We start from the raw sequence: 12,033 nt of genomic DNA on the forward strand, positions 1-12,033 counted from the left end.
TGTCTGAGGCAAGTTGTTCATTGAATTGACCTACACCACTATAAAATCACTTCAAAATGAAATAAATTGGTTATATAGATATTGGAAAATACCATTTCTATTGGAGCATGGAAGGTTTACTATAGCGAAAAAACGACCAAGTACCATCACAGCGGACAAAACGTGATGGCAGCATAAAAAAAGATCAAGCCAATGTGTGGAAACGCTTGGAATTTTGCAAAGACGTGACCATCCAGTGTGGTATCATGTTTTGTTTGTATTAGAAAAAACAACAGTGGACTGAAGTTTATGAAACATAAAGGTGAGTCGATTTGCCATTAATTCTTGCTAACTTATTTGTACACATATATAATTGACACTTAATTATCTTGCAAGAAAGACAAGCAATCTGGAAAACTTCACCTGTACTGTTCAGGTATTTATCTCTGAGTCACATTGGTTGAATTTTTGGATAAAGATTTCCTGGATCGATTGCGAATCGGATTGTTCAAAATGAACCAATATAGCCTAAGAATTTTAACCACAAATTATGATATGAATCAAATCGTTATTAAAATGAATCGTTACACCCGTTGTCTATATGCATGTGTGAGCTTCAATACCTAATATATCCATGTTGATAAAAACCTCTTTGGATATTCTTACTTTTTTTTTGTGTTCTGTGAGTTCTCGGCTGGAACCATGTGGGATAATAGCCGCAGCATTTCTTTTTTCTTTTTTCATGAGACATGCTTGAGAAGGGCTACTACACTTGAGAGGTTTGTGTAACTAAGGAGATCAGAGAGCTGCCCTTTTAAACCACCAAGACTCCAGGCAAGATCTACACACATGCAGATAAAGTCATTAGCTACATTAGATCAAAATGGGTATAGCTAAATCTTCCTGTGATATTAAGTTAGTTTTATTATACTTTCAGCAGATCTGCTTTATTTTTATAATCACCTACAAATCATTCAGACTTCTGTGTTCTTTACTTAGGCTTAGAAAAATATCTGAGGTTTTTTATAGCTTACAAGAAAAGGATACATCTTCCTCTGTGGTACATCTTGCATATCCTCTTTGAGAGGGCTTGTCAAATTAAGGTCACTGACTAATAAGACTCTGTATGAGATGGATAACAGTTATTGGACAGACGTGAAAAACATTCCCTGAAATGTGTAATGGCAGCTTAACTCAGTTTACACAAGTACAGGAAAAAGAAGCAGCTTGACCAAAGTGATAAACAATTATGTTAATCAAGATGTTTTCAAGAAATGAAGAATGGCTACTTCACTAAAGTACATGGATATATGAAGGAAATAAAAAGGGGAAATGTTGAGAAGAAGAGGCTATATTTTCTGTGGAAGCTGCTCAGCATGCATCACTGCTCCTCTGAGCTGCAAGCCCAGAAGTATACAGTAAATGCATCCTCTATATTTATCCATGTCCACTCTCACATAGTTACTATGAAAAAAAGTCTCAAACTGGTAACTCACCACAACCTGGGCACTGCTGCTTAGACCTTTCCCATAGTCGTCTGTAGCAATGACTTCAAACTTGAAGTAGGACCTGCGCATGTTTCGAAACATGATGGCTGACTTGATGACACCTGTGTAGGTCTCAATGACAAAGCTGTCCTGACCCTCTGCTGCAGGGGGGATGATCAGACGGTATGCCATGGCACTGTAATTTCCTGTGTCCTTATCTGTGGCCTGCAAAAAAAAAACACAGCATTTGAGAAAAGATGGGTGGAAAATTAGGGAATATTTTTATGACGGAGGATTAGGACCACCATTAAAAGAAAAAAAGAAAAATAAAGTAATTATGAAGTAATAAAATAACAAGAAAAGTCAACATTTTACGAGAATAAAGTCATATTTTCATAAGGTATACATTGAGAATTTATGAGATTAAAGTAATACATTTAAGAGGCAAAAGGCTGACAAATGTAAGCAAACAAAAACAATATTGTGTTTTAGTATGAGAGATGTAGAAGACATTATAAGGGATTACTTAAGCATTGGTTTCACAAATAAGAAAATATTAAGTCTTTTAGTGAGTCAATATTGTTTTATTTTTGAAGGAAAATTTGCCTCATCTGGGCCTCATCAGAAGAAGATTCTTGACTAAAAAGGAGTTGATTTTCGGCCTGTGTGCCATTAAGGCTGTCTGTCGGCAGAATAGTTTCACAGGTTCACATGCAATATGGCACATAGATTCCTTTGATAAACTAAAGCCTCATGGCATTGCCTTAAATGGCTACATTGATGGATTTACTCGGCAGATGATGTGAAGGGGACGCTACAACCAATTTTATTTTTGAAAAAGCACGGCTTTTTCCTTGTAAAATTAAATTTTTCTCAAAATTTTATGCGTTTAATCTTAGAAAATGAAAACCTTTTCCCCATAATTTTAAGACTTTATTCTCATATATATATATATATATATATATATATATATATATATATATATATATATATATATATATATATATATATATATATATATATATATATATATATATATATATATATATATATATATTTATTTTTTATTTTTTTTCTTTAACATTGGTGCTAATACTCTGTTATAGAAGACAGTTTGGTTTTGGGCGAATTTTGGTAAAAATAGTCAATTTTTTTTCTTTAACTCTGAGATGTTTTATGTCTTTCACTGAACCTTAGTATTTTGCATTGACTATTCCAAAGTGATTAATTCTACAGTTCTGAAGTGCTAAAAGGAAGATACATTAAGTAAAGATAAATGCTTTCTACCTTGAGAGCAAACCTTTGTTTACACTATATTACCAAAACTAACCGCTCACCCATCCAAATAATCAGAATCAGGTGTCTTAATCCCTTGGGCTGCCCACAGGTGTTTAAAATCAAGCACTCAGGTATGCAGACTATTTTTGCAAACATTTGTGAAAGAATGGGCCGCTCTCAGGAGCTCAGTGAATTCCAGCGTGGAGCTGTCATAAGATGCCACCTGTGCAACAAATCCAGTGGTGAATTTTCTTCACTCCTAAATATTCCACAGTCAACTGTCAGCTCTGTCATAACAAAGTGGAATAGTTTGGGAACAACAGCAACTCAGCCACCAAGTGGCAGGCCACATAAACTGATGGAGAGGTGGGAGCGGATGCTGAAGTGCATAGGGTAAAGAGGTCGCCGACTTTCTGCACAGTCAATTGCTACAGAGCTCCAAACTTCATGTGAACTTCAGATTAGCCCAAGTACAGTACACAAAGAGCTTAACAGAATGGGTTTCCATGACCAAGAAGCTGCGTCCAAGCCACATCCACACAAGTGCAATGCAAAGCATCGGATGCAGTGGTGTGAAGCACGGCGCCACAGGATTTAGAGACGTGTTCTATGGAGTGATGAATCATGGTTTTCCATATGGCCATCTAATCCAATCTGATGGATTAGTCTGTGTTTGAAAGTTGCCAGGAGAACGATAGATTTCAGGCTGCATTGTGCTGAGTGTGAAATTTGGTGGAGGAGGAATTTTGGTATGGGGTTTGTTTCTCAGGACTTGGGCTTGGCCCCTTAGTTTCAGTGAAAGGAACTCTGAATGCCACAGGACACCAAAACATTTTGGCAAATTCCATGCTCCCAACCTTGTGGGAACAGTTTGGAGCGGGCCCCTTCCTCTTCCGACATGACTGTGCACCAGAGCACAAAGCAAGGTCCATAAAGACATGGATGACAGAGTCTGGTGTGGATGAACTTGACTGGTCTGCACAAAGTCCTGACCTGAACCCGATAGAACACCTTTGGGATGAATTAGAGCGGAGACTGAGAGCCAGATCCTCTTGACCGACATCAGTGTGTGATCTCACCAATGCTTTTAGAAGCATTGGTCAAAAATTCCTATAAACACAATCCTCAACCTTGTGGACAGCCTTCCCAGAAGAGTTGAAGCTGTAATAGCTGGAAAAAAGTGGACTGACATCATATTGAACTGTATGGATTAGGAATGGGATGGAACTTTAGTTCATATGCGAGTCAAGGCAGGTGAGTAAACTTCTTTCTCTTTCGGCTTTTCCCATCAGGGGTCGCCACAGCGAATCATCCTTTTCCACCTCACTCTATCATGGACATCTTCTACCCTAACGTTAGCCAACTTCATGTCCTCTGTTAAGACATCCATATATCTCCTCTTTGGCCGTCCTCTTGCCCTCCGGCCAGGCAGCTCCATCTCCAACATCCTTCTACCAATGTATCCACTATCCCTCCTCTGAACATGTCCAAACCATCTCAGTCTGGCTTCTCTGACTTTGTCGCTAACACAGGCAACATGAGCCGTCCCTCTGATGTACTCGTTCCTTATCCTGTCTAACCTGGTCACTCCTAAGGAGAACCTCAACATCTTCATCTCTGCTACCTCCATCTCAGCCTCTTGTCTCTGTCTCACTGCTACCGTCTCTAACCCATAGAGCAGAGCTGGTCTCACCACTGTCTTGTACACCTTTCCTTTGAGTCTTGCTGGCACTTTTCTGTCACACAACACTCCTGACACTTTCCTCCAACCGCTCCAACCTGCCTGCACTCGCCTCTTCACCTCTTTTCCACAATCCCCATCACACTGAACTGTTGACCCCAAGTACTTAAACTCCTGCACCTTCTTCACCTCAGCCCCCTGTAACCTAACGCTTCTACCTTGATCCCTCTCGTTCAGACACATGTATTCTGTCTTACTACGACTGACCTTCATACCTCTTCTTTCCAGAGCAAACCTCCACCTCTCTAGCTGTTCCTCCACCTGCTCTCTACTCTCACTGCAAATTACAATGTCATCCGGTGAGTAAACACTTTTGGTAATCTAGTGTATTTTGTGCAGAATGTTGTTTATTTAATGAAAATATATCTGGGAATTTTATAAATGTACTTCTGAAGGATCTAAAGAAATTATCTCGCTGCTCAGTTGTTGTGCACAACTACAGCTTAAAAAAAAACAGGATACAGTGAGTATATTTTCCATAAAAACTACCTGCTGTGCTCAAACATGATTGCTTTAGAAAGTGAAGTAAAACAGAAAAGTTGGACTCTTGCAGTTCAATGCAGTGCTGAAAAGCGGAAATGTCATCAAAAGAGCATGATGAAACTGAAATGTAAGAAAACATTTCAATGCACAAAAACCACAAACACAAGAATGACTCGGAAGAAGGGCTTTTTTAAATTTACCCCCCCCCCCCCCCCCCAAAGAAAATAAAAATAAATAAATGAATAAATCAGCCATTGACCTCTGAGGCATAAATTTCTGATCGGCCAATGAGCTTACTTGCAGACATCAATTTTCAGAGAGCTTGTCTTTGGCTGGTGACACTGATAAATAGGAGCAATTTTTTCTTTTTCTTTTTTGGCAACTGGCACAGTAGAAGGGAGGTGGAAGGAGAGTTGGTTCCAGTGAAGGGACTGCATAAATCAACACAGTCAAGCAATCACACGGAGCAAAAAACTGCCACTACATTTACAGACATCTTTTATGAAGGGCACATCAGGAAGAAGTGTTCTATTAAGACACTATAGGGAAATGGTTTAGTGTTAAATAGCATTTGAATCCCATTATATTCCATTAAGTAGGGAAGATGCTCTTTTTAGAACATTTTTGTTTCCAACATTGTTTGACAGTGATAATAAAAAAAAAAAAAAATCTGCCCTGGAGTTTTTACTTCCTGATTATAGAGAACTCCAACTGTAATCATGCAGTCAGACAATCAGCCTGATTACCATCATTTTCCTTTTTCACTTTTGGCCTAGTTAATATTTTCATATCAATGGAATTAGTCCTCTGGCTCAAAGTTATATAGCAACAAGATTTAGGTGTAAGAAAATGAAAATGTTATTATTGTGTGTTTATGACCAGTAATATTTTAGTGATTATCTTAAACGAGGGGGGAAAGGCCGCTCTGCTTTGTAACTAATGAAGTCTGGCACCGAAACCTTCCCCTTGTAGATGCCAAAGATTTGTTGGCCTCTGGTAACAGTGGTGGTGACAGTAGCAGATGTCTGGGTCGATTTATGTATTATTATTATTATTTTTGCCTTGAACCAACTCAGTCTATTATATGAAAGCTGGTGCAATGTCCAGAAGTTTTATTTCACATTTGAGTTGGTGCTTAATGACACTGTTGCATTGGTTCTTGGAAAGCTCCTGAAATCCTTATTTCTAAGAACCACATGACAGGTGACAGGGATTCTAATGTTGATTTATTTAATTAATTTGTCTTTCTTTCCACTCACAAAAACCTTTATGTGGCCCATGGTGCAGGCAGAAAAAAGGCCCAATCTTTTTGTCAGAATAAGTGCTCAAAAAAGTCTTATCAAGGTGCTGATCAATCCAAGACTGTCAGAGTAAAGAGTGGACCTCGGCCTTTTTCTGCTGCTGTATAATTTTAGATTTTTTTTTGGAGTCCTGCACTTAGATAAGTGGTAAGGCCAAATCAAAGTTTCAACATCTTTATCTTATTTACTTTCAATTTTTCCACAAATGGAAGTACATTCTGTGCAACCTGAGCAGTGCAGGTGTAGGTACCATAACTATTTGGCCTGTAATAACCGTTTGGGGTCCTTTCGACTGAGGATGACGTCACCCTACGGTAGCCCCACTTGGACAAACTACATAGCATCCAGATCTGCTCGGGCTCTACATATTTTCCTTTCAAGTTTCCTTTTGTAATATAGTTATTTTCCCTCATAAGTTGTGTCTGACATTATTCTTTGTGATGTTTATGGAGAGATTTTGCCACAACCCACTTTGTAAAAAGATCTGTGGCTGTTAGAATGAACCTGCTGCTCCACACAAATGAACCGTATCTCTGAGCAGAGCAGCTGGAGTCTCTTAGCTTGGTGTTTGCAGGCAGGGAAGGTGCTTTGTTATAGTGTACCCCAACCAGTTATTGCAGGCCAAATGGTTATGGTACCTACACAGGTACACGACAATTTTTTTTTTTGCATCTATACAAGGGTTGACCCGTACGGATGCTGCAGGTTTTTGTATTGTCAGGGCCCATGGAGGGCCATAGTTAAAGAGGGGGTGCATCTAAAGGGGAGCTCAGTTGTGTCTAGAGGTTCGATCGGCCACCTTAACGGACATCGGGAAATTGGAACGTGTGATTGCTGTGCATGTGGTAAGTGTATTATCGTGAAGTATTTGTAAGGATTATGCATGTTGTATTGTATCCTTTATGCAGCACTCCCGTTGTTAGTAAAGTGCTAGTAAGATGCCCACATTACGCTCTGATTGTCAAATTTCCACATTTCCAACAGCCAGGCTGCACGCAAGGGATAAAGTAGTGTTGCACAAGGGGGTGCGCAAGGAGTTCGCACCTCTCACTTAAACTCCACATATGGCGCAGGTTTTGGGGGGGTTGAAAAAAATGAAAAATCTGTACATCACACCTGTGTCTCAACAACTTCACCCTGCCCTTACGTGTTGTTTAAGTGTTAGCTAAGAAATTATGCACAAACATTTTTGCCCTACGACTCTTATATTTCCTGCAGGCCACCTGCAGGCCTTTACAGATTTGACCACTTTTTGACCACACACAACCCATAAGGGCAGATGTGATTAAGGTATTCAAAAGAGAAAAAATGGAATGGATAAAAAGTCCTTTTACTCTAGACATTTAGTCAAATTAAAGGCAGGACAAGGAGGAACCAAAGCACTGGTTCAAGAAAATAAACACATGTAAGCAAATTTTGTGCAAGATTACTCTACGGTCTGCCAAAAAAAAAAGATGGAAACAAAATGTTTCCTGGATTATAAACTTATTTTTGATATGTTACACTTACTCACTTACCTTAACACCAGAACTGGATAATGAAAAACAGAAGCTATCTTGTGCATTAGAGTAATCCATTTGATGATGTTTAAAGTCATAATAGACTAAATTATGGCTCATTGTCATTTTAACAGACAAAGAGGGAATTTAGAATAGTTCAGTAAAGATGTCTGACAGCTGTCAAACCCACTATAAAAAAACATATGTAAACTTGATAAAGTAGTTTGTTGCACCTTGGTCCTTTATTTGGGAGACGATTGAGATCAACAAAATGAAGAAATAACAAGTCAAATGATTAACAATTTTTAATAAAGGTTCAAATCCAACATTTTAGAATATATAGAGAATTAGCTTACCATAAGCATGCTGGACCAAACAAATGTCTCTCTTCAGGAACAGGCACTGAGTGGCACCGAGGTGATACAACTTTCTCTTTTTTGTTTTCTCAAGTAGCTAGTTATAGGGAACTCTAATTTTTAAGTGTTTTAAAAAAATATAATGTTTTGCTGAAAATCAAAGTGAACGCAGAGATCGTATTTGTTTCTTTTTCCCTATGCAGGTGAGAAAACTCAATAATTAAAAAAATCATTAATAGTAAATGTAAAACAAAATCACCCAAATTTGATTACTTTTCAGCTACACGTCTCAATTTTTTCTGCTTCATAGTAAAATTTTGAACTGTTATGAGCAAAACTGGTAAGATATCACTGTCAAAGCTACAAACAAAGAACACTGGCACCAAAAATCCAGAAATTAAACTTTTCTTAAAGAACGGTCCCTCTAGGTATAGGTAGTATTAAGTGTTTTGCGAATCAAACTGCTAAAACAGCTTTAGTGCAAAAGCTTCACTTTTATCAAAAGAAAAAAAAAACGACATCGAGTTGAGTATTGAATATTCTGAGGATCTAAACCCCAAAATGCTGTATACTTTTGAAAACCAAATGCAAGTTCACGACGAGAGAAACGGCAATTTCTCATAGTTCCGTTCCACTCGCTGCTGCAATCAGTTTTAAATTGTCTTGGAACAGTCTGCTCCTACTTCTCTGTTTAAAATTGTGTTTTGCAGCAGTGCTTTCGATCTGGTAACAAATAACAGTAATAGTTTTTACACTCTAGTAGTCTTAACAGGAGCTTGTCAAACTCTCTGTCTCACTAACATAACTTTGTGGAAGAATGTTGACTCAATGCTCCACTGTAGAAAGTGGGGATGTGCTGTACTTAACTGCATGAGTTTTAAATGAAATGGTACTTTTAGAGCATGTTCCTACAAAGCACTTCTCCTCACAAAAGCAGAGATAAATGGCACGATTACAGACAGATTGTAGACATAGTGATTACAAATGTCTATTCAGTAACATCAGTTTGTAATTTCTTCTTTTTAAGCTCTGTACACATAAATGTTTAACATCAAATCTTATTTTTTCCAGTGATTCTATTTAATTCCATCTAAATCTTATTGTAAAAAAACAAATAATTAAGTACCCTATTCCCCATCTAACTTTTTTGTGATTTGAACTATACAGAAGTTCAACAATACAATTTTAAATAGCTTTTTATGAAAAATAATATTGTAAAAATTTAGACTCCAAAATCTTTATAAATACAGGTTTAATACTTTCAGGGAGCTACACCGTCTCATGAATGTTAAAATCTTAATAGACTTTTTCATTGTGTCAATCTTTAAAGACCTGCCACCAAATGGCCATTCTATATTTATATGAAATATCCAATGAAAAATCAGTCATAGTTCAAGTTAAATGGCAGGTGTTAAGCATTCATTTAGAGTGTCTGAGAGTATTTGCAGCCCTAAAGTTCTCTGGTAGGCTGTTCAACAGAAAGGAGCATAATGATGGAATGAGGCCTAACCCCAGTTTGAAGTTCTACCTCTAGAAAAACTAACTAAGAGGTCGGTACTGGAGGACATCAGGGTCCGCGAGGTCTAACAGTGCGAAATCAGGTCAAACAAATATTAAAGCCGATGAAAACGTTTAGAAATAAATAAAGGAACCCTAAATGATATTCTGAATGGCATGGGAGAAAGATTTTAAATGGGTTTAATGTATTCCCACCCTCTGGTCCTGATCAGCACACGTGTGCCTGAATTCTAAAAAAAATATTATGTGCCTTCTGGATGGACTAGCGCATTACAGTAATCTGTTTTACCAGAAATAAAAGCATGGATCAGCACCTCTGTGCCGGAAAGAAAGATGACTTGGCTTTGTTTTTAAATGCTAAAATCCTGTTTGAATTTTATTTTTTAATGTGGATGAAATTCAGCTCAGGGTTAAATAACTACCTTCGGTTTCTGACACACTGAAAGGGTTTGAAATTGTGTATTTTCTCAGTTTTGGTAATTTCTTCTCTTTTTTGCCCTGGTAGAGCTTTAAAATAGTCTCTGCCATCCTTGACTTTGATGATGGGAAACTAAATGCTCAACAAATAAGCATTTAGTTTGACATTTGATCTCATAGTCAGCTGTAGCTAAGTAGGAAAGGTTGTCATCTGGTGTCCGAGATATGCTCTGTTTGTTATCGGTGAACTAAAATAAAAAGTATCCTGTCAGGACAACATGAAATATCTTTTACAAAGCAGAATAAAGGTGGAAGATGTTGAGTCATGCTTGTGCGAACATTGGGTGATCACACCATCCGGCTCACTCTCATTCAACTCAATAGTGAATGAGGCAGACAGTGGAAGGAGAGAAGCAGAGGAAAGGAAGTGACAAGTGATGAAAGTAGCGGTCAAGTTTTATGAACTGAGCCGATCAGGTGAATTGTCCGTCCAAAGCTTCGGGGAAGTACAAAGTGCAAAAGGTTGGAGCAGAATGGAGCTTGTGTCTCTGTATGCCGACATAAGTTAAAAAGAAAAAACTAAAGGTCACGCCACGCGTTTTCTTACCACTATCTTGAGAACAGAGCTGAAAATCTTGGTGTCCTCTGTCACACCACCAATGTACAGCTGCCTGGAGAAGACGGGAGCGTGGTCATTCTCATCTTGCACCTCTATGAACACCTTGGCTGTGTTAGCTGCATTGAAGAAAACACCAGGATGACATCAAATCACTGGAAGACATTCACTTCTGACAAAATGCACAAACAGCCTCAGTGTGTAGTCAGTCATTTTAAACCAACTACAGACAAAGCCTTAGATCACAGTATGTGAACTTCACTGAGATTCATGTATCTGAAAGTTCTTTCACTAAAAAAAACAAAAACAAAAAGTTAGATGACATCAGTGGCCGATGCAAAAACAAATCTCTATTACTTAAAGGGCCTATATCATGCAAAAATCTATTTTTTTGAGCTTTTAAGTGTATTGTACGACCACCTCCAGGACCGCCCCCAGGCTAACACACACACACACACACACACACTCTTTCTGCGGAGCTAGCAGTCATCGTCTAAAACACTTTCCTTTTATATGCACAATATGCTCATCCATATTTGCAAAAGTTGGGATGATTTTAGTTTTCGTGAGCAAAACGCAGTAAAAGTTTTTTTTTTGTTTTTTGCTCTGGTTTTAAGATTCTCTCATTACTCAGGTGCAGGTTGGATTAGGAGTCGGTTTTAGATGAAATTTCTTTCTTACCGCCTCTAAATTGCACAGTTGTTTTTTTTTCTGTCATGTTTTTGACATCACAGCGACTGATAGTTATGAATTTATAAGTTCCGTTTTTTGAATAATAACCAAGCAAGCCGGTTTATAATTTTCAGCGATCATTGCGAGGTCTTGTTCACACTAATGTTGGCTGGTTTTGAGTTAATGGCAAACTACGTTTAAAAAAGCTATTTGACCTGCCTTTTGTGAATTAAATACAATTTCAGATATGTTGGAAATGTTTTTGTATGTCTTTGTATTAGAGTTCGCGTGATAGTTGGTAATGGCACAATTGTTACGGAGAAAATTTCCAATTGGCACTTAATGCCATAAATATTGCTGACTCCTGCTCTATGAAAACAGTCATATTGATAACCCCGCTCTGAAATCAAAACTGCTTCAAATGGTTGGCATTTAGCAATACGCAAGTGATGAAATGAAGCTTTATTTGAAAAATCAGGTGATCAAACGCAATCTGAAGCAACGCTCAATAGTCCACCACTAACCTTTCCGCTCGAAAGGTCGATGCAAAGTCGAGCCGCCCACTCGAGCAGAACATCTCTAGCTATAAGTAATTTACATAAGAGGTCAAGTGTGTCATGCTTAATACCTAGAAGAGCAAACTGTAAACGTTTGAACACTGTGAAGTCATTGTTGCCTTGAAAAAC

General features: G+C 38.1%; 1 protein-coding gene across 7 annotated transcripts in view; it reads right to left on the reverse strand.

The window, feature by feature from the left end:
- The window catches only part of LOC101173247 (protocadherin-15), a 233,982-nt gene that overhangs the window by 25,815 nt on the left and 196,134 nt on the right, over positions 1-12,033 (reverse strand). For all 7 annotated transcript variants that reach the window (XM_078931825.1, XM_078931824.1, XM_078931821.1 and 4 more), the window contains 2 exons: positions 10,667-10,794; positions 1,476-1,691 (listed from right to left, as the gene is read on the reverse strand). In XM_078931825.1, coding sequence (XP_078787951.1) covers positions 1,476-1,691; positions 10,667-10,794 — 344 coding nt within the window. The remainder of the gene's footprint in view (positions 1-1,475; positions 1,692-10,666; positions 10,795-12,033) is intronic.

The sequence above is a fragment of the Oryzias latipes genome, chromosome 15 (genome assembly GCF_053564925.1).
Source record: "Oryzias latipes strain Hd-rR chromosome 15, Olatipes_Hd-rR_3.1".
NCBI classification, from domain to species: domain Eukaryota; kingdom Metazoa; phylum Chordata; class Actinopteri; order Beloniformes; family Adrianichthyidae; genus Oryzias; species Oryzias latipes.